This window comes from Ixodes scapularis, unplaced genomic scaffold (genome assembly GCF_016920785.2).
Source record: "Ixodes scapularis isolate PalLabHiFi unplaced genomic scaffold, ASM1692078v2 PGA_scaffold7__128_contigs__length_106722199, whole genome shotgun sequence".
NCBI classification, from domain to species: Eukaryota; Metazoa; Arthropoda; class Arachnida; order Ixodida; family Ixodidae; genus Ixodes; species Ixodes scapularis.
The window spans coordinates 11034975-11061892 of NW_024609882.1; the positions used below are offsets into that span (position 1 = coordinate 11034975).

Consider the following 26918-nt stretch of genomic DNA (forward strand, 5'->3'; position numbering starts at 1 on the left):
AGGAGGCTATGCTCAAACACGAGCATCATATGCACGCGAGGGTATCTTTGGCAGACTTGCAACCGCTCGTGCTTACTTCATGAGCACCGAACAACTAAACGCCTGCCAAAGGTACCATCGCGAGCATGCTGCATGGGTTTGAGGCTTGTCGCTGTCTTTTGTTTCTGTCTGTCGCTCTAGTGGGACGCGGGCATAAACATACAGCAAAGGAGTATATATAGACCGTTTTACTGAAAGAGAGCGAGAGAGAAAGGGGGAAAGGGCTACCGGCGCTTTCCTCCTTTCTGATTGTGTAGAACGAGTGAAAGTCCCGGATGAGAGGCTGGGCCGGTGTTGGGTGCCCGCAGCACAACAACTTCGTTCGCACTTTCTTTTCTGTTTTAAACTCGCAAACTTAATTATAGCTACGGGCTTCGATGGCAACAGTCCCCCGGTCATCGGGACACCACTGCTCGGTCATAGGGTGCACGAATAAAAACAGAAAGCGTCGAATACTGTCCGAGGACTTATGTAGCTTGCGAGGAATCCAGCAAGGAGAGAGCGGCTGCAATGTCTTGCAATGCAATATCGGGACCACGTAGAATAAGCGCCATCGCTTTCCATATGACCCCGGTTTCAGGCGGCAGTGGCCTGCGTCCGTAAACGGAAAAGGCGTTTCTTCAACGCCAACCTCTCGACTGTGCTCGGAACAGTTTGTGAATGGAGCGCGCACCGAACGCTGTACCGCCGATGAACATGGGGTACGCTCGCAAGGTGCGTGCAAGTTTTCTCGTGATAACTGCTGTTTGAGCGTGTGAAATTTTGTAACTGAATATATATTAATATTGATAATTTTCAGTGGTGACTGACTCGATTTTATCATCTACAACACTTAGTTGAAGGCTCGTTTCCGCCACCGGGTAAGGCTGGAAATTTTTGAAATGGTAGTTCTATCGGTTTTCCTGAATCGCGATTTGCGTGGTACCAGAGAGCCGGCAAAAGAGCTCCTTGGAGTGGCGCTGGTTTGTTGTTTGCTTTGATTGGGCGATTTGAAACGCCGGACAGTCGCTGCAGGGTACGACTCGTGTGTTGCGATCTGCGTTTTCGAGCCCAGTGTGCAAGTTTCTTTGTTCGAGTCATGGCATCTGTCAGTGCGGCGACGGGGGGATCAGCGGCAGCGAACGTGCCAGCGATAGAAATTGGACGTGAGTACTCAAACTATTGCATCAAATAGTAAAATTATTCGTGGCTGCTTTGAGACTTACTGCGGTTTCATATAAGTACATCTAGAACGTCCTCGTCGTTCATCCATAAGGAAATATAAGAACACGGACACGAAGATAAAAGCAACGCAGCAAAACGATCAGTAGCAGCTCCGGGTGTTTACAAAAGTTAGTTGAGGTTCCCGTTTCGTGTATCGCTTGTTGATTACTAAAATGGCTACGTTGATTACTAAAATGGCTTGTTGATTACTAAAATGGCTACGCTCATTGCAAGGAAAAATTGATAAATGGTTCACCATTTCCAGTCATGCGGAAAGCGATGGAGCATAAAAAACATTACAGCCGCACTCGCCTTGCCGGATTCCATGCAAGCTACTATAGGTCCTCGGACAGTATTCGACATTTTCTGTCATTATTCGTGCACCCTATCACCCAGCAATGGTGTCCCAATGACCGGGGGACTGTCGGCTGTCGCCATTGAAGACCATGGCTCTATAATTAAGTTTTGGGAGTTTGAAACAAAGAAGAAAGCGCGAACGAAGTTGGGGCGCTGCAGACATCCAACACCGGCCCAGCCTCTCATCCGGGACCTTCACTCTTTCTACACAATCAGAAAGGAGGAAAGCGCCGGTAGCCCTTTCCCCTTTTCTCTCTCGCTCTCAAGATGGCGCTACCCACGATAAAACGGTCTATACACCAACTCAACTCTCCTACGTCACGCCGCGGTGGTGGCGCGCCGGACGCACTTCCGGTCTGGGGCGGTGGGCAGAAGTCGCCGTGCCAGACATGCATTCCCGTGTTCCTTTGGAAGAAACGAGACAAAAAGCCTGCCTTCTCGTCAAAATGCTGCGATGGGGGCTTTACCAAGACAGTCTGGAAAGGTTTGAAGATCAGTTTTCATGTGTTTTTGCACCCTCCGTTCGTCCGAGAACGTGGATAGTAGCCATGAGAAGGGCAAACCAGACGCTGTCGAACTACGATTGCGTGTGCGGGCCACAATTTGTGGTCGCCAGATGTATTTGCTTTGTTCTAACATGAACGAGAGAAAACCCCCAAGTTGTCAGGACCACCCACGGGCTCAGCGCGTCCTCAAATTCACACGGCCGCCTGATCGTTCGAACTTTCGTCTGCTCTTTCAAAGTTGTCTGCTTTTTGTCGTCTGCTCGTTCAAACAAAAGTGGGCCGTAGACCAAACTTTGACCCCGTGATTGCAATAAGAAGTAATTGCAGGCCTCAAAAGGCTTAAGTAGGCTCGGTGTAAACAGTAGATACAAGATGTTAATTATTGGTACCGGTGGCCATCACCTACTTGTTACGCTTGGTCTGTTCCCGCTTCCGATTTTCAGTATCGACGTCGATCATCGCCGCTACCTTTTACACTTTTGCAGCACGAGCGACGTCGCGACCGAAAATCGCTACAAAAATCTTATCATGGTTTTGGCGTCCATTCTGCAGCGTTCATGCGAATGAATCGCAGCACGTCAAATTATTTACGGAAAGTTTAGCGGCGTAACGAGCCTTGATAATTTCGCTCAGGTGATTCAAGTGGTAAGACATTGCGATGAGGACGTAGAATCGACAACTCCAACGCGAAAAAGAGTATGCAGACACACACAGACGCCGACAACGTGGCATTCGAATGGTTTGTTGACGCGCGACGCGGTGCTTCCTGCCCGTACTCCATTGCGCGTGCGTTCGAACTGTCGTCTGCTCTTTCAAACTTGGCTGCTTTTTGTCGTCAGCTCGTTTAAACGACAGCGGCCCGTAAGCCAAACGTTGACCCGGTAATTGCGATAAGAACTAAGTGCAGGCCTCAAAACACATTTGAAGGTTGGTTGGGGTAAGTCGGCTAAGTGTAAACAGATACAAGAAGTTGTTGATCATTGTTACCAGTGGCCATCACCGACTTGTAATGCCCGATTCTACTTGCGGTTTTCAGTATCGATGTCCACCATCTCAGCTACGGTCCACGCTTTTGCAGTCCGAGCGACGTCGCGACTGAAAATAGCGAGCAGAATCTCATCGTGGGAGTCAGGCTTTAGCGCCCATTCTGCGGCGTCCACGTGAAATGAATCGCCGCACGTCACATTATTCACGCAAAGTTTTGCCTCGATAGTTTTGCTGAAGCCGCTCAGGTAGTCAGAAATTGCTAGGAGGACGTAGAATCAACAATTCCAACGCGAAAAAGAGCACGGGGACTCCCACCGACGCCGACAACAACGCAATTCAATGGTTTGTTTATGGGCGACGGCGGGCTTCTTGCCCACCATCCACCGCGCATGCGCGGCGCCGGTGGCGTCCGCTAGGGGCGCTCCGGTTTGTTTGTAAACATGAGTTGGTGTATAGTGGTGGTTCACACTTTCTTTCCCTCTTTTATTTCTCAGTGGCAGCAGTTTTCTTCTTTGGAAAGTTGGCCTCCCTTGGTTATCTGGCAACTAGCCATCCGTGAGGTCCGAAGCATTGCATACCGGCGTGTCGTCACGTAATCTTTAATTACCTGTGCCGAAACAGCGAGCTGAAATTTTCCTCGACGGTGTATTTCGTTGATCATCTGGTTCATCTGGTGTAATTTCCAAGCGAGACTATTTCTCATGTACAAGCAGGGAATATATTAAAGCGCCAGTCAGAATTCTGAAACAAAATGCTTCCATTACACTTTTTGTTTTGTTTTAGAGGCGTGATTGGGTTCTGACATTCCTGCTGGTCAGTTCTTATGTCGCGTCAGGCTACAAACGTTAGCGTCACTGTGAAAACGAAAGGGTCCATCTTTTGACACGTTTTGCGCTATTCCTGGTTCCATTTGTCTCCGGGGTAAAAGTTTGGAGTCTCCAAACACAAACCAGCCTGAGGAATGGTCAATTTGGCCTTGAATTGCACGCAGTAGATTAATAGAGAGTTTTAGTAGATCGTTTTGGCTCTCCCGCTACGCTATACGCTAGAGGGACGACGCTACTGCGCATGCGCGCTGCTAGCGGAAACATTGCGGAGCTGCGGAGGCTAGCGGAGGCGCGCTAGCGGGCCAAAATAGCGAGGGGCGTAGCGCGGCGCGCTAGCGTGGCTCTCGCGAGAACGAGTCTTGGCGAGATAAGGGAGACCCAGCGAGGGACGCTGTTCAAGATGGCCGCCACGCCGCGTCTACTCGGTCTGTGCTTTTCGCAATCGTCGTTCTAAGGGGTGGATTATACCTTGCTGCTGCGAGAAGTTCCCGCGACAAAGCCGCTCCACGACTGCAACAGGTAGCGATTCATGGCGGATATACTAAACGCGGCCACGGAAAGGAGAACAAAAAGAAAAAAGAAAAAGCTTCGCAGTTTTTGGTGCTGTGAGCGAAAGGTGCAGCCCCCTGCTCGGCCGCTTTGTCGTGAAGACAAAACCGACTAAGGAAGCGGAGCGAACAGGCGGATATGAGGGATTTCTGTGGCGCTTCATTTTCGGTGAACAACGACGCAACAGATGAGCTACAGTGGTTGTCCTTTATTTTTGAAGATTTTTCTCGGTGGCTTTGGCACTTGACTCATATCGGATTGGCTTGGACAGCTTGGCTGACAGTTGTATTCAATTATAAACATAATAGTCACCTACTTACAAAAGAAGCAATGATTAGCACGTTATTCAATAAAAAAAAACAATATTTTATTAAGATAACGACGTTAATAAAAACAATTGCGAAGGATTGCTTTACAAATCTGTTTTACGCGAGCCCTAGTGTCCGAAAGAGCCGCTAGTGGCGTTGCGTTAGCTCTCGTAACGTTGTAATCCGTAGCGGGTTGCGAACGTTCTACTAAAACTTAAAATGGTAGTTCCGCTACGCTACATATAGCGGAGGTCATAGCGGCTAGCGGATAGCACAGCGGGAGTGAGTGAACGATCTACTAAAACACTCTAATGTTTGGCTGACCGAGTAGCGGCGTTACGTTTGAGAAGCACTGGCTCGTATAAACAGGGGGTTGCCTGTCGCCCGCTAAGGTAACCAGCTACATAGTCGACGCACGCCAAGTGACTCCGGGGCTCTTTCATGCGGACACTGCACGACAGGAATCAGCCAAAGTATGAAGATGGCACATGGCTTCGCGGAGGGGTTTTGAGCGGCTTCTAATTAGGCGCTGGAGGCAGGGCACGGACCCTTCGTTTCCAAGGGAACCGAGGGGAGGGGGGCGAGGACGCTTTGTTCCGTAGAACAAAAGAACGAGGGTGACTGATCCGCGACTGGCCCGTGCGCGCATGCGCGGCGATGCCGGACACGGCCTCGCTTGGCCGATCTAGCGGCTGCAAAATCTGGGACAGGCTCCCAGCGAAACAACAAACAAGAACCGACTCCGGCCGCCATCTTGGACGACGCGAGAGAAGTCCCGCTCTCCCCCCTCTTTGTTTCTGTCCTCCTCGCAGCGGAGAAAGCAGTCGGGCCACGTGATGCGGAACGGCTTCTGCGTGCGTTGACTTGAGTCGGAATCGTCAAAGGGGGGGTCACGGCGTACGAAACGGCAAGCAGACGACGGAAACCGACCAACCCGTATCGTTGAGCTGCTCGAGGGACCCGCCATGTTCCTTTCGCTGGTACCTGTTTGATCGGAGGCATTAGCAACGTCCCAGTGGGCGTGTGCATTGCCCCATTCACCCGGTTCCAGACTCGGAGTGTTTCCGGGTGAGATATGTGGTCATCGTTATCGCTCGAGTACGACACGTCGAATCGCACATCCGGACACAAGGTGCGTCTGATATCAACGGGAAGCGATAAGGCCGAATTTAAAGTCGAATTTCGTTTGTTTTGAGTAGGAAAATTAATTGTATTCACAGTTTAAAACTTTTCGGCGAGCAAAGAGTCCAACTTCTTTTATATTCTTGTTTTTTCTTTTTTTTTTGTTAGCAGGTGAGTAGAAGCACTGTCGAGCATATCCATTCTGTCAGTTTGACATTTGTCGTAATCACCGAAGCGAGTCTGTTAGCATGATGTCTCCAAACATAACAAAGCCAGAGAGATAAAGATGCTGCATACGACACTCCAAATCACTGCGTCTGCGGGAGCGCTGAAGTAGGACACTGATTCGCCACGTTTTGTAGAAACAAAATGAGCTCGAAAAATAGCCAGTCACGTTTTCGTCTGTCTCGAGGGTGTGGAAGAAATCGCCTACGGCACAATGCAGCGAATCAGTGGTGATGCTTGTTGCTTGCAGGCAGTCGCGGAAGAAGGAAAGGTGCTTTGTGGCGTCACCTATCCCTTGGTGATGTTCTTTGTCAAGGTCGTCTGTCGCAATTGGGTCCTCGTAGAACCAATCGAAGTCGTCGTTAGATAATTCCATTAGGCGCTTCTAAGTGCTCAGAAGACTCATTACAGAACGTGATGGACGCTTACTACGTTGAGTCGTTAAGTTTTGACATCGAGCGTCTTTGGGGCGTTCTGGTACGAACTTCCGATGTCAACAGTGAGATTTCTTCGGTATCAGACCACGGCTGTCGTTTGGGGAGAGTTACTCAGATATGTTCATCCTTAACTTCCGTCTCAGATATAAAGAATACCGGCGTTTCTCGTGTACTAGTGTACAAGGGAATACCACGATTTACGCAGTTGGTTTTAAGCTTTGGTATGCGTTTATGAGAGATACAAGACAAAGGACGTGAACCAAGTGTGAGTAATAGAATAATTTCTGAAACACAACATCGAATATGTATTTCGCCACAACGTCTTCTGTATTAACCAACAAACACGAGAGAAAAAAAGTGGGAGACATTTTAAACCGTATCACCAGAGAAGCACAACTTTTAATTTTCATACTCTAGGATGATAATAAAACTATCTAAAGTTGTTGTTTCCCCAAATAAAAAATAAAAAAGTGCACATGTTTTTTTTTATGCATAGTATAGCTCTTACAATATTTGGTTGTCAAAGAAAAAAACAATTACGCTTTTTGTATTATTTACATTTCGATAAACTAGCAGATAACTGAGCTTAAAGGGCCCATGAAACGAATTTTGGGCTGGAATAAATCAATTAACATTGGGATTTTACTAATAGCACATCGTTCAGTGGGCCAAAAGAAAAAAGGTAGAAAGTCAAAGGCCCGACTTTCAGTGAGAAAATTTGAAAACACAGCGGACTATTTCGTACCTCCTCCCTTTCGTAAGCTCTCTGCCTTTTCACTGTGATACATCCATAATCACAAAAAAGCGTCATCGGGTCCAAACGCACGTCACACGAAACCGGACCTCACTTATTCCCTTCGCCCCTAAGCTGACATTGTGGTGGAAGCTACGCGCTTGCCGGACCAATCAGCCACCTCCCTCTCATCACCTGACCTCATTTCCTGCGCGTGGGTATCCGCGAAGGAGCGTGATCACGTGGCACGTCTGGCTGGCCCAACGAGCACGTAGCTTCCACAGCACTGTCAGCTTCGGGGTGAACGGCTTGGGGAAAGCAACCTTTGTCTGAATTTTGAGCCACGGGCTGATCTTCTAGGGTGACAGTGGCTCTGTCCGGGTAGTCAAACCACATTCCGAGCAAGAGCGGCCTCCCGTCTTTTCGTCTTCTTGAACTGTTTGGTGGAATGCGGGATTTATGAGTTGAGGAGGAAAGCTAAACAGGACAAAGTTGGAAAAGCGTTTCATGACCCCTTTAAAGGCACTTACAGGTATCTGGGTACAGAACGTAAATACGAGTAATGCTCCGCGGGAAGCGATCTTTCTAAAGCGGTAGCATTCGAGAGTTTTAGTATATCGCGTTTTCCATCCACGCTATTCGTCGCGGGAGCTCGCGCTGCCACTTTGACGGATGTTCCGAAGCGCCCGCTCGTAGCGGTTGCGAGCCTTTGAAAACGATACATTTAAACTCCCTATAATAGGGCCAACCAACCTCAGTAGCCGTGTAAGCACGAAATCTGTAGGTCGGTCAGTCCGTAACCGCTAAACGATCTTAAAAAGAAGACGGCAACCGGTGCCAGAGATCGAACCCCGGTCACCGGCGTGAAAGCCGAATGCGCTGCTGACTCAGACCCAACACGCGTGAGCGGGAGGAGCAGAACCAGGTGGTGTGAGAAAGCGCGCGGAACGGAAGGGTTGAAAAGGGCTAGCAAGAAAGGAGCAGAAACAGGTGGTGTAGCAGGAGCGCTCGGAACGAGGAGTGGAAAGGGCAGCGAGGCGCGCACCTCTCTCTTGGTGGCCCAAAGAATTCAACGCGAAGGCTTTGTATCCGGGTGGTGCTGAAGGGAAGCGCGCTCTGCGTCACAAAGAGAAAAATGGTGTGACGTAATGTTTTCTATACAAAGCTCTGCCCAATGCACCACCTGAAGCACCATCCACTCTATGAAGCTACTGCATTTAAACGAGTTTACAAAATAACAAAACATGCAGCCATTTTTGTATGGCTTTTGAGGTGAATGTGAGTCTAGCCTTATCCGCACGCCTACTCCGATGGCGTTTAAAAATCTAGGCATCTAGGTTTGGCTGATCACAAAAACAGGCTTCCTGAAGTCCGCCAGCCTGTGTGCGGGCCAGTTCCGGTTTTCCCGCGTTTAAAAACGAAAAGGAAACAATTCCGCGATCATTACCACATTCGTCCGGGTACGCGCCTACATAATATAAGCCTGTTTGACGCAGGACCACTTTCGACATTCAGCGTATTAAAACGACGCTGGAGGTTATTGTAACTCTAAGCACGAGCGCACGGTTCCGTGCTGCTAATGCGGTATACCATTGCGAAGATTGGTATGCCGACTGCACGGCGAGCTAGCCCAATACCACCTAGAAGGCCTGCTGCTCTAGGTGGGACTGGCCCCGATCCATCGCGCCTCGCTCGTGAAACAAAACAAGCGTGTACGTTGTGACGTCAATGAAGTCTGGATGCTCAAGGTAGCTCAATCTCTCCTTCTCGCGTTCTTTTTTTTTTTTTTTTTTTACTTTTTTGTGCTGCGGTAATACCCTTGCAGTACGGCGTAATTTATTTCCCGGCGGTTTTTGTCGTTTTGCGCGCAGCCGCCAATAGTTTTAGTAGCGAAGGTCGCCAAAACGAGAGCTAGAAACTCGGTATTGGGTCTTTGAATGAAAACAGCCGCTGAACGTGTTTGTTCGTGGAGATCGTTGACACGGGTCACCCCGTGTATCGCAAAAAGGAAATGTTTTGTTGGTCGGCCGCCGAACAAACCAGTTCGCACAGCAAAACGGTGACCGAACACTTCTCGAGCTCTCCTGCAGGACGCCAACTTGAACGAAGCAGCAGCGAGCGAGGTGTGCGAGTGCCGTTATCTTTCTTGGCACACGGCGGAGATCACGTAGCAGTTGCGCGGCGCTCGGGCAGCGAGGTTGGTCGAAAACTTCACGCTGTGCCTCACCGTATAAATGCCTGCGCGCGCATTTTCTTTTCCTGCCCGCTCGCTCGACTGCCCCGTACAAGAGCCACTCCGCGAACACACGCAGCATGAGCGCGGCCCGAAGAATTCGCCCGTGAACGAAGGAATCCGAGGAGCCCCCCCACGTACCCGCCATATCGGCTTTCTGGTTTTTATTGCAGCCGCCGCGGCGCCTGAGCAGCTGAGCAGGGATCAAAGAATAATAAACAGCGTGACAAAGACCATGGCAGTATATAGGAACGACACCCGGACACTATACTGCGCTGTGTCCTTCTTGCACGCGGGTCCTTGTGTACTTTGCTCGATTTATTTTTCTTCGTGTACTTCTGTAGCGACTCGCGCCATCTACGAACGTTGCTACGGCCGAGCGATCCTGGATTCAAGCCCCGCACTTGCGGGTTTCGCTATGAACTGCAATTCTGCCCTCGTGCAATTGTCACTGCTCTTCTGCGGCTGAAAAGCCAGACGCCATTTCAGAGAGGACGAACTTCTCGTTTGTTTTTCTCGGCGAACCGTAATATTACTTCCGATCGACAACTGCGATAATTTGTAACGGATAGGCGCCCTATTCCACAGCATCAATTTTTTTTTTTTTACAACAGTTTTAAATACGGGATTCTGTGCATGCCAGTTATAGGTATGGCGGATCGAGCCACTCCAGCGCGTACGCATCGTTAGGACGGAACACATACGAGCACACCGGGTTTCTATAGTCAACTACTCATCTGAACTCATCGTACAAAAGACAATGCCTGGCGACTGTCGTTTGTACGATCTATTGGGACCGTGGCTCGTAGGAAAGATTCGTGACCAGGCATCGTCGCAGCGCAACAACAACGGGACCTGTTCACCTTGCAGTGCCGCGCGAAAAAAACTGTGCTGCAAGCCGTAACAAGGGTGGGTGGACGTCGCGGGCTTCTAACAAAATGGCCGTCTGAATCGAGGACGCTGCGAAACCGGTCTAATTGGCCCTCGTTTGTTCCCCTCTTGTTTCGTGGTCGCCGTGTCGCGCACGCTCTGGTATTGACCGTGAGAAAGGGGGCGATGCTAATGGAGTGCGGACGGAGATTCCGATTAACTCTTTGTGTCGTTGACATTGATCAGCTGCGTTTCGTTCCCGACTTGGGGTGAGTCGGGAAAGATGTATAGACGCTTTACACACGCGCCAAATTACAGCCGCCATTGCTGACCTTCTCTTGTCTTACCGAGATGCCGAGCAACTAAAACGGTAGTTGACGATCCTCCACAAATGCCGATGATTTAGAAAAGGACACAGTTGAATCTAATATGGCAATAACCTGGCCTGCTATGGTAATGATGAAGTGAAATAAACGGAATAAGAGGAAACAAAAACTAAAGGTCAGTTATGGCGGCGTCCATGCACAGCTGCTGTAAAGCGTCTATACCCCGTCGACTGTAAAACGCCGCGGTCCGTGCCGCTAACGCATCGTCCAAGACAATCTGCGGGCAGTCGGAAGCGTGTTTTTTCCATGCGTGCTCGCAGATATAATTCTCTCGTCATGTCTGCGGCGAACAGCGTCTCTTTTTGTATAATGTACGAGCAGCGGCTGAAGCGGCTCAGGGTGACGGCAAGAACGTAGAGACAATGGTCCTCGGATAAAGACGTCTATTATAGACTTTTTTCAGAATCACCATCGGGAGAACCTGCGCTGCAAACTTGTAGTGTCTGATGGCGTGCGCAATGAACGCAATACACAACTATGCGAAGCGCGCATTGTTTTGTTTCTCTATTGACAAAAGATTAGCGAACAGAAAAAAAAGAAAGAAAAGCGTAATGGGTCGGTGACGCAACGAACGAAGCGTTGCTGATAGGTAAAAAGAAAAACATATTTCGGTTGCCTGCGAACACATTTATAAGGGGTCTGTTGTTTTCACCGTTTAATAACAAGACTGCGTATGTAGGCAGTGGACGAAAACAGTGCAGCGGCCCGTACTGCTTGCGCTGTCCATAATATGAGAAGGTGGGTAGAGGGAGGGAGGGAGGGTGTTCCAAGTATAAGGGACATTATAAAACGGAATGTTTCCTGCAATTCCTTTAAAGAGAAATAACAAGGGATAACGGGGAGGCATGACAAAAATGCAGTTGGGCACTAACATACAGGCGTAAGCAAGTCGCTCCAGTGGGTGCTTTGGCTGCACAAGCCCTCGTGTGTAGTCGTTGATTTGTAAACATTGGAATCGTATTTAAAACAGGTTTTAAAATTTCACTCCGTTTACTAATACTCTCTGTTAGTCTACGTTGTTGTAGATTCATGAAAGTGACCCTTTGTAGTATAAGGTCGCACACCCATCGCACGCACCAGTTTCGCTTACTCGCGACGACAAGGCACGTGGTGGTCTACGCCGAAGGCCTCGATCGCAGATCGTGCGTTCTGGACCCGATACCCTAATTGAGCGTTCTGCTTTGCAAACTTGATCGGACGTTCTGTTCGTAGCTCGGCCGTCCTTGGCGAGCGAGCCTGTTGTGCCGCGCTGCTGGAGCCGAGCCCCGAGACGCCCAGTTGGGTGTGTGGGAAAGCCAAGGGCGTTGTTCCTACGCGGTGGGACCGGCGACGGCGCATATCTCGACCAGATGGCCTTCCCGCGACTCGCGTGCATGCAGCGGTTTCGATTAACGGAGCGCAGCCAAATCTAAACGAAGCCATCTGGCTTAGGGCGCGAGCCTCGTCCGAGCCAGCGCCGCGGAGAAGACAAGGCCCGTGCCTGACGTCATCATTAGGTTTCCTTGTAAAAGAACCTTTGATTTCAGGAAAGTTTGACAAGGGAAGCGGGGCGAAAGGGAACATGGCGAGAAGAAGGTGGGTGGACCAAGCTGCAAACAGGCTGCTGAAGGTCGACGAGAGATACTTGTCCGTCTTGGTGTCACTGCGTGCTAGCGTCGCGTTCGTTGGGATGACGTTGCACGCCGCACTGGAGACGTTGCAACGCGAGCAGTGTTGGCGGTAACGGGTTACAAGTAACGGCGTTACCGGTAACGCATTTCTATTTTTTTTTTTTCGTTTTGGTGACGCGTGACGGATTTGTTACATTTTGAAAACAGTAACGGGTAACGTACTTGCGTTACTTGTTTCCAGTGGGTAACGTATAATTACGTTATTCGTTTCATTTTTTTCCCAAGACTTCAGAAAGAATTGTTTTTAAACTCCAGTTATGTAAATTTGAGTTGTTGTTTTTTGCATTTTTCTTTGCGCTTTTTTTTTCTTTCTTGTGAGTATTTAGGTGAAACCGTAAATGAAGATAAGCTAATTATGTTCTGTTTCTGCATGGACAAAATGTTTCTTGAAATATGGCGCTTATGCATGCCTGTAACGTCAAAACAGTAAAACGTGTTTATTCATAATTACAAAAAGTAACGCGCGTTACTGTTTATCGGGAACGGTGACGCCTGCTTTTATTAGCAAGTCACGAATAACGTATTTTGTTGCTTTTTTTTTTTTAACATTTACAACATTGATTGCAAGCTAGGCGGTGTTTCGTGGACCCACCAGTGATGTCGTTTGTGAGGGAAGGGCATTGTCTTCTAGGTTACCCTACTTTAGGTTACCTAAGCCCAAGAACGCCCGAGCTTACTTGGCAAAGAGCAAACGCTACGGACCCTTCGAGCCAATAGGGAGTTTTTGTGGATCGTTTCCGCTGTCCCGCAACGGTTCTCCGCATTGCGGGCAACATTGCGGAACGGCGGAAACGATCTTCAAAAACTCCCTCAAGGGAAATTCACACACTTCCCTCGAGTCCTGCCGGCTGCGAGGGTTGCTATGGCAACACCTGCGTCGGCTCCAACAACACCGGTTTTTAAGGCCCATACGCACATTCGCGTTTGAGCGCGGTGCGTTCCGTAGCGGCAAGCGGACGCGTTGCGTTGCGAAGACCGCTTGCGCCAAACTTGTACGCACAGTTGCGTTGACACGCAGTTAACCGCAGTCAAGAGCCAATAGGAACGCGCTATCGTCGCTAGTGGCTCACCAATAGTAAGCGAAATCCAAGGCAACATGGCGGCGCACGGCGACAGCGTCGAAGCGTTCGATCTTGGGACAATCTCGCCGGCTTCCCCGACGTTTTGTCAAGCTTGAACCATTGCAGCCTTGGAAAATACATTCCCCACCGCTCCCCAAAACGAAAAAGCAAGCACTGCGACCGGTGAACCGGATACGTCTCGCCGATTCGGCCGGAGCGAACACGTCACCCCCTCTCCTCTTTCGGCTTCTGATTGGTCGAACGCGCCGGAACGCACCGCAACGCTTCGGAGAGTTGAACGAGTCTCTACTCGCTTGCGTCGCGCTACCGAGCGTTGCGGGAAGGCGCGCGTCGGTCCGCAAGCGACCGCGCCTGGCCGCAAGGACTACGCAACGCACTCAAACGCGTTCAAACGCGAATGTGCGTATGGCGCTTTACTCCGTTTTGTTGGAGCCGACGCAGCTGTTGCCATAGAAACTCTCGCAGGGGGCCAGACTCGAAGCAAGTGTGTGAATCGCCCTTCGAGGCTGGTTCTAACACTGGTGTCGAGTGCGACTGCAACGGCTTGCGACGTTAATCCTTTTACGGATTTCTATGGCAACAGGCCGCTTACACCCGCCCCGTTGCCATAGCAACCCGTAAAAAGGTTAAAGTTTGGTTCACACACTTGCGCCGAGACCGACCGAGTGGAGCTGCAGCCGCTTGCAACGTACGGGTTGCTATGGCGACACTTACAACGAGCCAATGGGGAGGCCCGGTGCTGCACGACGCAACGCAGCGCAACGCAAATGTGTGAACCTGCCTTAACGTCCGTCGCAAGCCGTTGCAGTCGCTCTCGGTCGGACTCACGCGAGTGTGAACCAGCCTTTAAAGGCCCGTTCACATACTTGCAACCGAGTAGGACCGGCTGAGACCTTGCGACTGCTTAGTTCCTGCTCCGCAGCAGTGCATTCGGCCCTAAGCCGTCGCTCGAAACTTAAAAACCGGTATGGTCTCAGCCCGTCCTACTCGGCTGCAAGTGATCGAACGGGTCTTTATCAGAGCGACGGCGGTGAAGCCCGTGTCAGAGCTTACCATGGGTGCAGGGGCCAGAGCGGAATCTAATCCCAAAGCCTAGTAAAGTATTGGCTTAGCAGTTGGGGAAAGAGTTTGTGTGTACCAGACGTCGCATTTGTCCACGTCAAAAACTTCCCTGTCGTGCACGATCTAAAAAAAAGAAAAATCTCTTTCTATCTTTTTCTCTTTTTTTTTTTTTTGAGAGAGAGAGAGGGAGAAAGGGGTTGACAGGACTGCGCGCAACTTAGTCACGTGCCTTGCCCCGGCGCGCTGATTGGTTCACTGGGACGTAGCCTTTGCCGTTTACCAAGTTACTCTCTAGATTAGGGTCTTTGTAGTTCCAGCTTGGCCCACTGGGGTGAGTGGAGTTTCTCTTCTTTGCATTTATTAATAAGCTGACGCAATAAAATTGGCTTTTTTTCTCTTTTTTTTCGCGTAGATCCAATTAGTATTCAACAAGCATATTTGGAAAACAGCTTATTTGTGTGGCACTGACTGACGCAGTGCGCATCTCGAGCTTTTATTGCAGCTGTAACCATAACGAAGCGGGGTGAAGGAGATAGGAAATTATCTTTGGAAGCACGCCAGTTGGAAGGCCAAAGAGCCAACACGGGCCGCACGTACAAAAACTAAACAAAAACTTTCTTTCCCAACAAGGAAAAAAAGAAGTGGTTATTTGGAATTAACGAACCCACATATAAAGAACCCTCGCTTTAAGTTATTGTAGTATCCTGATTGATCCAAGGATATTAAACTATTAAATGAAAAACAAGGTCTCATTTCGCCAGACATGTAGGTGCTGCCGCAATCATCTGGAGCGAGTCCTAAGCCATAGTTGTCATAGTTGGATATTGTTTTCATGTGTTTCATCGAGCTGTATGTATGTCTTTGTCTTATTACATATTTATTATTTTATTTTTCATTTATTTCAAATACCTTCAAGAGAGAAGAGAGCTGTATTATATTACCTATAAAGTGCACATATTTGAGCATGGCTAAACAAAACAATATCAGTAATGTTAGCAATCGAGGCGGAAAGGTGGTTCCAGACTATAGATGTTTGAGGCATAAAAGAATATTGAAATAATCAAGTTCTAAAATTTGGAATACCAACCCTTTGGCTGTGATCAAATCGAGCGGGTTTGTAGAATGGTGTAGTAATTAGTTTGATGCAGGGTAACGTTTTGATGAAATATTTATGAAAGACACAAACGAGAGATTTTTCGGCGGTGAATTAGTAATACTAAAAACATTATTTAATACACTTGCACTTTCAGTTACTGGTGTTCGACTGGCAGTTCGGATTAGCGACATTCCAAAATTGTTTAGGATCAGTTCGCTAACATGATATTTATTGTAGGATTATAAAAAAAATCTTAGTTTACGTAATAGCTGCTGTATATTCTTGATCTGGAGTTTGTTACGCTGCCCATGTGCATCAGTGGATTATCGTTTGGCAACGCGAAACTGTTTTTTTTTTTTTTTTTCCTTATTTCGCGGACGTTTGAGATTAGCATTGAACCAAGGCGAGTTTGTGTTGCATCGGATTTTCCTTGATGGTATGTACGTTTCAATTAATAAGGAAGCAGCAGTTTCCAACACCAACCAATTAAATTAAGCGGAGCGCTCTGAAAACTAAGGTTAGTAATCATTACGAAACTCAGACATACAAGTTAATTGACGTAAAGTCAGCTCTGCTATGGTCACGGATATATTTTATGTGAATTTTAGGCGTTACGAATGGGATATTTTAGGAAAAGTGAAGAACTGAATGGTCACTGAGACGTGGCAGGTATGTTAGCGACGATATGACGCTCGGATGCTTTGTTAATACGAGATCGAGTATATTTGATTAAATGTTTGTAACCCTAGTGGGCTCTGAGACAAGTTGAGAAAAGTTGAAATCATAACAGAGTTCAATAAACATGTTAGCTTCAGATGAGAAGGGGATTGAAACAGGAGATATATTAGACCAGAAAATGTTGGAGTAACTGAAATCATCCATTAATATAATTGGCACTACTGGATATCGGATGGTAATTTGTTTAATGCAATTATATAACACATTCACAAATTAACTGCTAGTGGCAGGTCAATGACATATACCCATTATTTTTTTTTTTTTTTTGTTAAAAACAAACGCAAACCCAAACAATCTGGAGTTCACAGGCTACAATGACAAAGCGAGAAAATAAATATGAGACATCTTCGGTTCCCGTAATAGGCACCTAACTTATCGCTGCTTTTTGGGGGGATAAGACTCACTCTTGCGCTCAGGTGTGACACCTGTTTGCTGCTGCACGCTCCGATTTTTTAACGTATTACGGCGTTCTCCGAGCCCGTTGGTGTTGGCACCAGTCGTGTCCGACAGACCGGCGGGCGAACCGGACGCTGCGCGCAAATGGGCCGCGGAAGTGAAGGCACGCGCTGCCGACGCTAAATACGCCCGAGGGTGCGTCCGCTCCTTCCGCGCTTCCTCCTCCGACCGTCTGCGAAGAGCGCAGCAGCGTCGCGGCTTCGCTTTAAGCCCGCGGAAGCGCATTTCCATCTGTTGGCGCTTGGCATGGTCCGTCGAACATGATTCGGCGACTTGGTTCGACTGCGATCGGAGACAAAAGCAATCCTAGAAGGCCGGCGCCTTCCCTTGCCCCAAACGTCATCACAATAGATTCACGCAGCGCCGCCTATGCGGAGCGCAAGTCTGCTTCCTTTGCAGGGGTTGTTGATTGGCTCTGATTGAAGGATATAGTGGGTAGACCTCAAGGCTGCTTGCTTATGGGTCTACCCACTATCGTTCAATCAGAGCTCGGCGTTCTGACGTCACCTCAACCCCTGCAAAAGAAGCAGACGGACTTGCGTTCCGTATAGCTTGCGTCAGCATTGCCGCCAGCCGTCTCTCAGCGTCTCATGACGACCACGACGCTGGCAGGCGGCTACGCCAAGACGGACGCGTCGTCCGATTTGCGACGACTCGTCGAGTTTCAGCGTATTTGCCGCTTGGGGCGTCTCGGGGATCCACTAACCATGACGTCATACGCAGGCCTTGTCTTGTAGGTGGCATTGGTCCTGCCGTCTGCGAAGAGCGAAGCAGCGTCGCGGCTTCGCTTAAAGCCCGCGGAAGCGCATTTCCATCTGTTCGCGCTTGGCATGGTCCGTCGAACATCAGTCGTCGACTTGGCTCAACTGCGATAGAGGACAAGGCGGGAGAGACGGTGACAAAATGGCGTCCACAGCTTGCGCTGCTCGTACGCGCTCTTCGACAGCTGGGCCCGGAAATTCGCGACCCACTTTTTGCGGCCCTCGGTGGCGCTTTTCGTCTTCGCTTCGTTATCGAATCCCTCTTTTAAATCCGCTGGGTGCAACCTGCATACTGAATGCTTTCGAGTGTTCAAAGGGTGAAGACGAATGGGGGACAGGTTAGGCTTAGCGGAGTGTTTGGTCGCAGACGACGTCTTGGGCTTGCAGACGGCTGGCACGTCTACGGGAAGCTGCGACCAGAGTATTGACTCTTTCGACTAGCGTTTCCTGGTTTTCGCGGCTCGTTCGTGTGTTACTCTTTAGTGCCGTGGGCCATTCTGCGCTGTGCGGGATGGGGGACGAAACTTATGCGGTGGCGGCCGCAATTTTCTTCGAAGACTGCGGCGAAAAAAAAAAAAAAAAAAAGCCAGTTGTGCGCCCGGAGAAGACTAAAAATAAAGCCCGGTGCTTTTGTTCACCTCCACACCGTCAGCTCTTCCTTGTCGCATTCGACTTCTCGCGTGCGCTGTTTGGGATAAGTGCTACCAGATGGTGCTTCTTGATCAAGCGGCGTCGCTCTTGACCCTCCGCGACACCGACTTTGTCACTGGCAATGCTTGCGCTAAGAATAAAGTACAAAAAAAAAAGGAAAGGAAGACAAGAGTGTGGTGTCCTATAAACAGCTCCCTTGGATACGAAAACTTGCGCTTCTGTGGTGTCTCTCCATGCAAACGAGTTCCAACTTTCCCGAGTCTAAAAACGAAAACGTTCCCCATCAACAGCTTAAAGGCAGGTAGGTGTAAGTGAAAAACAAAGCTTAAAACAAATTTAACTGTGAGTAGCAGCGTTATTCCGACCACATCAGGGAGCTTGTTGTTTGCGCGAGTACCAACAACAAAAGTTCAATTAGGTCAATCGTACCGGTTGAGCAACTGTCAGTCGTAATTCTATGGGTTCCTAGGCTTGCTCGGTACTTATTGCAATGAAATTCCTTGTAATCGACTGCTCTTTGGAGTAATTTTGTAATAATTTGAATGTTTTATAAGTCGTCACAAGAATAGTCTGATTTATTTTGGAGGTAGGGAAATTCCTTGTAACCGCTACTATTTTCCCCTCCCCAAAGACTGGAAGATTTACAAAAATTGAAAGATTAAAGGCGCCCTCAAATGACGTTCGAGCTTCTGACCTATTGGGCTACTCGGGGAACAAGTAGTAGTCGCGAAATATTCGCGCATTATATTTTAATTCGATCAGGCAAAAACAGCTCAACGTCCGGTGGCAGCAGAGTGTTGAAAACGCGCGACCACTGACATCACCGTAAGCACTGGGTGATTGGCAATCGGCAAAAGCCGTCAGAATTTATATAAATATATGCTAAATAACGTGTATCGCTCCGTAAACCATCGTTATTCTTTTGAGAAAGCGTTTTTATCGCACGGGAGAGATGAAAAGGTGAGAAAAATATTTGTTCATATGTGCAGAAACAAGGTGAAAAAAAGACACGCCCGCTTTCCAGCGGCGGTATTAGCCAAGCCAGCCGGCGCGCATGCGCTCTAGCGCATGTAGCTGATTGACCGGTAACCGGACAAAAGCTCATCCGTTTTTTCACTGACGCGGACAAAAGCTCACCTCATTTTTTTTTTTTTTTTTTTTTTTTGCTACCCCGGGTGAAACACGGGCTAGGATAAAGTACGGACGCGATGGACATTCCACCATTTTTATCAGAACTGGCATCCCATCCCGTGCAAAGGTGTCGACGATAAGCCATTACAGACAGAGAAGCAACGATTTGGGACCAACATTTAGTTCACTGAAACTGAATGGAGCTGATAAGATCAAGCTTGCTTGACTCAAGGTATGTCGGAGCACCCGTGTGCCACGCCCAAGAAACTTCGTGAACCGAAGTTTTTGAACCCGAAGAGTGACCGAAGAAACCAAGTCACCCTTTCTTGACCTCGCTTTTTCATTGCGCTTATGTCACGCTAAACGCGCACATAAAGATTAGGCACAATGTCTCTTCATTACGAATGCATGGGTTTTCTTTAATTTAAGTTATCGTTGTATTTGAGTGTCGTAAGCATGCACCTAAGTTGTCCGCACACATGTGTTAAGACCAACATGAAATTTTCTCCTGGTGAGCTTTTGTCCGGGTCTGTGAAAAAATGGGTGAGCTTTTGTCCGGTGAGCTTTTGTCCGGGATTCGATTGACCGCTGTCTCGGAGCATGTGCGCGACCCTTATTTCTGCGATTTGAATCTGCTGTCTACAGTTCTCACCGTTCAGTATATATGGTGCCTCCGTGTTTGTGTGTTGATGTCAGACATGTACGTAGCGCGTTACTAGTGACGTGTTACTTCTAGCTAGTCACTTGTTTAGGTAACGAGTAACTCATTTCGTTACTATTTTTATAAAAAAGAGACGGTTACTTTTAAGGCCAAGTCACAAGTAACGGTATTTTGTTACTTCTGAGGAGGAACGTGTACAACAGCGTTGAATAAACAGCCTCGTTTTAATTCTAATCTGAGTATGCGTGTACTGCGACAATGGCAGATGGGCAACGCGAGAAAAACAAATAAACGCCATGACAGTATAGCAACGTTGAACACGTCATTCGAACTCTACAGCTGGGAATGTCCTTCGCCCAGGGAACGCAAGAAAGTTCGTTTGTCGAACCTTCTAGAATCGTGTACAGACTGAATATAGACCCGGAAGTTGCCAACGCGGGAAGGCAGAGAACCCGTTGTCACCTTAGGAGTTCAGAAGCAGAGCAAACAAAGGAGACAAGGAAATCCGAGATTCACGAGCTCTTCGTGAAGCGCAACACTGCCGTTCCTTCGAGCGCGTCGGTCGACTCTTCAGCGTCGCCGAAGATGTATTCTCAATGAAGCGGGAATGCATAAGTAATGAAAATTTCGGGAGGCCGCTACTGGCTTAAATGCAACGACTACTGAAAAGAAAACAATAAACCATGAAACAAAAGATATTATATTTGGCCGTCAAAGGAACGAGAAAAGTAACTCGCTACTTTTGAGGGAAAGTAACACGTCCCTTTCGAGATTCAGTAACGAGTAACCTATTTAGTTACTGCAAATAAAAAGTCTTTTTTTTTTTTTTTTTGCGGGGGGGGGGGGGGGGGGGGGGGGGGGGTAACGTTTACGTGTTTTGTTTGTGTACACAACGTCCGTGCGCTCGATTGAGCGAGTCTGTACTTGAAGGGCTCTACGCTCTACCCCGAGAAGCTTTCACGGAGTGCCAGCCAAAGGCTTGTAGCTCGATGACGAACCAAAGGTAGAGTTTATTAGAATTCAGGATGACCTCGTGTATGAGCTATGCATGATCACGTGTTAGTCGTATGTCGCCGGCATCCGTTCCCGCTCGAAACAACAAATGCCAAATGGACTAGCGGTGTGCCGTGAAAACAAAAGTTGAAGCCCGAGATGTTTATATTCGGAGTGCGCTACAATTGCGAACGCCTAAACAACGTAGTTTAGGGATCATCCGCTCACTTTTATGCAGACTTGTACACGTTACTGAAAAAGGGTAACCAATTGCAATTACAATTCCTTCCCTGTAAAAAGTAACCGATTACAATTACAGCCTCAAAAAAGTAATTGAATAATTACTCGGAAGTAATCGATTACTTTCCACGTTACTTTTCACTCAGCCTTTTTTATTACGGCAGCATAATCCGTAAAATCTCGCGCTCAATTGTTAAAAAAAAAAAAAAAAAAAAGCCTTGACCGTTTTTGTTTAGAGCTGCAGCGAGTGACGCCAACACACCCAATCCCTCTCGCGAAAAAAAAAAGATGAAATAAAAAAAAAAAAAACGCTGGCTAAATGCATTACTCGCAAGTGGCTGCGTAAGGTAATTTTTCATACTCTGACGTAGTCTCCGGTGTACCAAAAAAAAAAAATTGTACCCAAGAAACGAAGCATAGTGAAGTGACCGCTGCCCAAAGCTGAGTAACTCCAGCCCCTCTAACCCCTCCCCCCACCCCACCCCCCCCCCCCCCCCCCCCCCCAAAAAAAAAAAAAGAAAAGAAATTGAGAAAAATTGTAATGGGTAATTTTGTGATCGGTTACAGCAAAAAAGTAATTCAGTTACAATATCGTTACTCCTTAAAGGAAGTAATTGAAGCGTTACAAAATTACAGTCAAATGTCATCGATTACAAGTAATCCTTTACTTGTAACGCGTTACGTACAAGTCTGCTTTATGTAACACGTGAATCGACGTGGAAGGCTGCTGCGAAACGAAAGTCCATTGGCAAATCCGCCGAAGCTGGCCGGCGAATGCTTTGACGGACGCGACATTGTTATCTTTTTTTTTTTTTTTTTCGCTGTATTTTGTGTGATGTATGATAGAAAATATATGCTTTGCACTTGTTATCCCCAGCATTTTTTTTTTGTTTTTTTTTTTTACTTTGCACGTTGCAATTTTCTGCCTCGATTCGCTGCTTTGATTAATCTCGCTGAATTCTATGACGGGACGCGGAGAAGTGGACGACGAATATCGTTCTACGTTGGCACGCGTTGGGTTCGCCGAGGCCGAAGTATAAATAGCTCAGGTCCACTGGTAACGCCGATCGCGTTCGTTGCCTGAACTTACGGCGATGCTTTAGCAGCGAGGCCGGCGAGGCGACGATCCGTGCACGTCCTCGGTGCGGCAGCCATGAGCCTAACCCACAGGCAATTAATTGACCAGCCACTTCGCTCCAACCCTCCAATCATGGAATTTTTCTGACTGTGTCAGGGGTGAAATTGTGCGGCTTCTTTTGTAATATTAATTTGCAATGACTTCCAAAAGCATTCGAATTTTCGCAAAAACATTTTTCCCTTATGTTCCTACATTCGGTGACGTTCGTTTCGGAGCAAATTTCAGACCAGTTCAAAATTCATTGGAGGGCCCCTTCAAGTAGATCGGTAGTTTATAATTCGGTGATTCTGATTCAATAATACGCTGTACAAAAGACCCGTTTTCAAGCCGGCAGAAAACTGACATTTTGAAAATCTGAAGTATCGGAAAAGTAACGGTTACTTTTCAAGTAGCGGCCAATTAGTTTACTTCTAATCAGGTAATCTATTTGAAGACTTTTTTACCACTAGTAATTGTAATTTATTACGTTTTTTTTTTTGAGTAACGTGTACAATACTGAGAAGAATGCATGTTTCTAGCATGGAAACGAGAGCTCACCCGCGCACGCTTGCATCTTCTCAAGCATTACCAAGGAGCGTAGTTTACAAACTCTGAACATCACCATGGCCCAGGGTATACCTCGCCAATATCCGGCCCTCATATCGTGATGTGAGCGAAAAAAAAAAAGTACTTTGCGTATAACTTGGTGTACCCCTATATCGGGGTCGCACTGCTTATAAATCGTACAAAAGACAGTGTGCACACAAATTCGAACGCGAGTCACCGCGAGACCCCTGCTTCGAATGCCGCGTGGCAATGAGTTTGAGGAGAAAAATTGGCACGCGGCATTCGAACCACGGATACTGCGGTGACTCGCGTTTGCAGACTGTCGTTTGTATGATGCATGAGCAGTGTGACCCCTACTTAAAGCCGCATTCACCTTGCTAATACTTCATGCAAAATACAGTCTGTAGACACTGCCTGAGGCATGTTTGTTCCTGTTAGAACTGTCCTGTCATGTTGATCATACAAAGGCTATCTGCAGAGCTGTTCGAAGCATGCTTCGAACCTGTCCCAAATAATTCTGTCTCGCTTCTTCTGCTAGTACCGTGTCTTCTTGATGATCTATGAGCAGTGTGGTTAACGTGCCACCGACCGATGAAATCGGTCCTCAGTGGTACCCAACGGCCCTCGCTCTCAACGTCGCTTCGTTCTCTCGCAGGCACGAGGCAGCAGCAGCCCCTGTCCACGCGGTCTCGCCTGTTCTCGCGGGACCGGCTGAACACGACCGACTACATGCACACCCTGGCGACCCTGGACCGGAAGCTGGCCATGGACGAGATCCTGGAGAAGCGACGCCGCGCCGTGTTCCTCCAGCAGATCCGCTGCCACACCCCGGGAGACGAGGACGACGTCTTCCTCGAAGAGGTCCTCTTCTGTCCCGAACCATCCGAGAGACCGTCCCCCAACAACATCGACTCCGCGGCAGTCGGAGCCAGCAGGCTCTGAGTGCGGACTGCTGCGTGACACCAGACAGTGACGCCTCCTGGACGTACCGTTGTCCGTCCTCAAGGCCACAACTGCGCGGGCAGAAAACAAATCGAGCTTCGTCGAACGGTCCAGTCTTCAGCGAAGTCGACGCTCCGCGGAAGCTGGAAGCTATAGGAACGTGAACTCTGTTGGTGTTGTTGACTTGGCAGAGTTGTTGGGATTGCTGCGGTGCCTTCTTCGTCGAAGGTGCTCTGGTGTGTTCCCTGGTGCACGAGCGCCCTTGTGCATACCTTGCGTGGCCGGATACGAGTTGCATGCTTCCGCTTCTGTCGGTCAAACTTCATCAGTTCAGTGCTCGCCGCAGAAGTCCCGTACGATGAAGACGTGCTGTTCACTTTGTCATCGTATGCCATCCGCACCTGCTAGGTTATCTGTTTCTACCGTTGTGACAGTGCCCTGCCGAGGTTGACAACGCTCGTAAAATGAGCTGATTGTATACGGTGTTTCGATACAAAATGACGAATTTGATACATCTGAGTTTATTAAAGATTCGCAGTAGTAGGTAGAACGCCTCCATGGAAAGTTGCAGCCTTCACAGCTGCAATGAACAGTCATATGCGTGCTGCAAATTTGGGCTACTGGGTAATCCACTCTTAAAAACATCGAACGCATGTTCCGCCACACAATTGTGATCTGAGCAAGGAACTGGCAGCTTACTTTTGTTTTTAGGCTTTAGGGAAGGGGGGCGGGCGGGGGGGGGGGGGGGGGTGCACGGTTTTTGATAACATGTTAGCCAATGAGTCAGTTTGCTAGTGTAGGTTTCATGTGAACTTTATGTAAGGCTTTCCACAAGACTCCACTTTGTAGTATTTCCATGTACATTCCTGTACAAACTCAGGCGCTCGCAGGAAGCCGGTTCGATGCTTACCACGAAGTGCCTCAGATCTGCTCAGTGCCTTACTCTAAGCTGTTGATTTCGACTGCTGGCGATAAAAACCGCATTTCTCTCCCTGTCATTCTTGGAACTTCAAGTCCTTTGACAACCTTATTGATGCGGGCGAAGACAAACATCTAGATGTGTCATGTAGGTAGACGTTCTTTCTACAGTTAATCGGCGGGACCAAAATGGGGATATTTTATTTTTTTCTTTCCAAGTGGCACTTTCAAACGCGGAGCGGATATGTGTAAGGTCCCTCGATACATGGACTGCATGACTCGCGCTACCGAAAGGTTCCGTTTTTAGTTTCGCTACTTACGTTCTAATCTGGCGGGAACAAGGTTCATATTTTGAATAAATAAAGATGCGAATGGACGAAGTTGGTATTGAGTATTTCTTGTTGATGACTACGTTGACATCGCAGTCGGATCAGGTGAGGTTGCTTGGCTCTGCGCTTAATTTCGCGGGGTGATGGTCCGCTCGCTGCATACCACGCTGTAATAGCTCCGTTCATATTGCTTCACGACGTAAAGAGGTAAATTGGACAGCTAGGTACAACAATATAACCGAGCTCGCAGCTCACGGTATTTAAATAGGGCCTTGTGCACTCAACATGGAGGCCGTTTCATCTACACCGACACACTTGCTGCATTCTGGAGGGCCTGCGTTAGCCGAGGCACCCGGTTTTACAGTTCCCCGCTTCTAAGTTCTAACAGGTGCCCGAGGCGTGTACGGCGAAGCCCAGTAAAGTTCGGTAAGTCGCGGACACACGAGTTATCGTAGTCTGTTTTTCTCTCTCCGCTACGGACATGCCGCTACACAGTAGGGAGTTTTCGTAGATGGTTTTCGCCGTCCCGCAACGCTCTCCGCAACCCTTTCTGATACCCGGATCTCTACAGCCAAGGCCATCGGCGCTCAGGCGCAGTAGAAGCCTTGTTGTTGCGGAAGGCTTAGCGGAGGGGGAAACGTACGGTCTATGAAAACGACCCAGTGTTCTTGCTGTCCCGCTACGGCGCATGCGTGTCGCTAGCTTTGTAGAGTTCTGGATATCGTAGCGGGCTGCCGAGGGCGTTGCGGGACGGTGGGAACGATCTACGAAAGCTCACCACTAAAGGCCGGTTGACACACTTGCGACTGCTGATGACCGATTACCTTAAAACCTTTCATCTGTTACGACGAGAGGACACACTGGCGCCATCTGTCGGGTAACCGTGGAACAACTTGGCGTTTCCGTACATTGCCTTTTCTTTTTTCCCGCATCGTTTCTTCTTTTTTTTTTTATGGAAGGGGGGGGGGGGGGGGAGGAGAGACTTGAAGAGCGTCCGATAATGTTATAAACGACCGTTCCTCATAGAAGTTCGTACATTTGATCTCGCAGCTACCGCAAAGCCCTCACTCTAGTGCATGGCCCCCGAGATCCGACGTGCGCGCTTCGGGATATCGGAGGCCATGTCTAGAGTCATGTCTAGTGAAATACAATTGCAGGGCCACCTCGTAGATGACGCCAGCGTGCCAGTGTGCGCTCGCTCTCGTCGTAAAAGATTGCAAGAGCTCGGTGGTAAATGAACGCAAGTGTATAAACGAGCCTTAATTCTTATCCCGACGTAGCAACGCCTCCCAGCCTTGCAGACTGCCACGACCCCCTTAGTTACGCTCGAAGCGCTTCAAGACACTTATTTTCGTCATATAGTGGGACGTGCGGATGCACGTGCCGCGAAGGAAACCGGATGATTGACAACTGTATTTAAATCCAGCGCCTCGCGGCCTACCACGCGGTCGCGCGCGTGTGCGCGAACAGGAGCAAGTAGTAGGGTGCCATGCTGGTGGCTAGGAGGATGACCAGGGATGCTGAAGACCTTGCTCTCGTTCTTGCACTGTCGACGCAGTCGCCGCTGGAGCCGCACGACCGCTGCCCCAGGCTGCCGCTCCGGTCCATGATGGCTCCGAAGAGCACCGGTCCAGGGATCGGGCTTGGTGAGGACAGCGACCAAAGCGTCATACTGTTGTCGTCTTTCCATGATTGGCCAAACGCCCACTATGACGTCTTGAG

The 26918-nt window shown here is 48.6% G+C and overlaps 1 protein-coding gene across 1 annotated transcript in view; it reads left to right on the top strand.

Annotated features, from left to right (window-relative positions):
- The window catches only part of LOC115313594, a 44423-nt gene extending 19176 nt beyond the window's left edge, over window positions 1-25247 (top strand). The window contains exon 2 of the mRNA XM_029972603.3: window positions 23663-25247. Within this exon, the coding sequence (XP_029828463.1) occupies window positions 23663-23949 (287 nt within the window). The 3' untranslated portion in view covers window positions 23950-25247. The remainder of the gene's footprint in view (window positions 1-23662) is intronic.
- Window positions 25248-26918: the final 1671 nt, after the last annotated feature.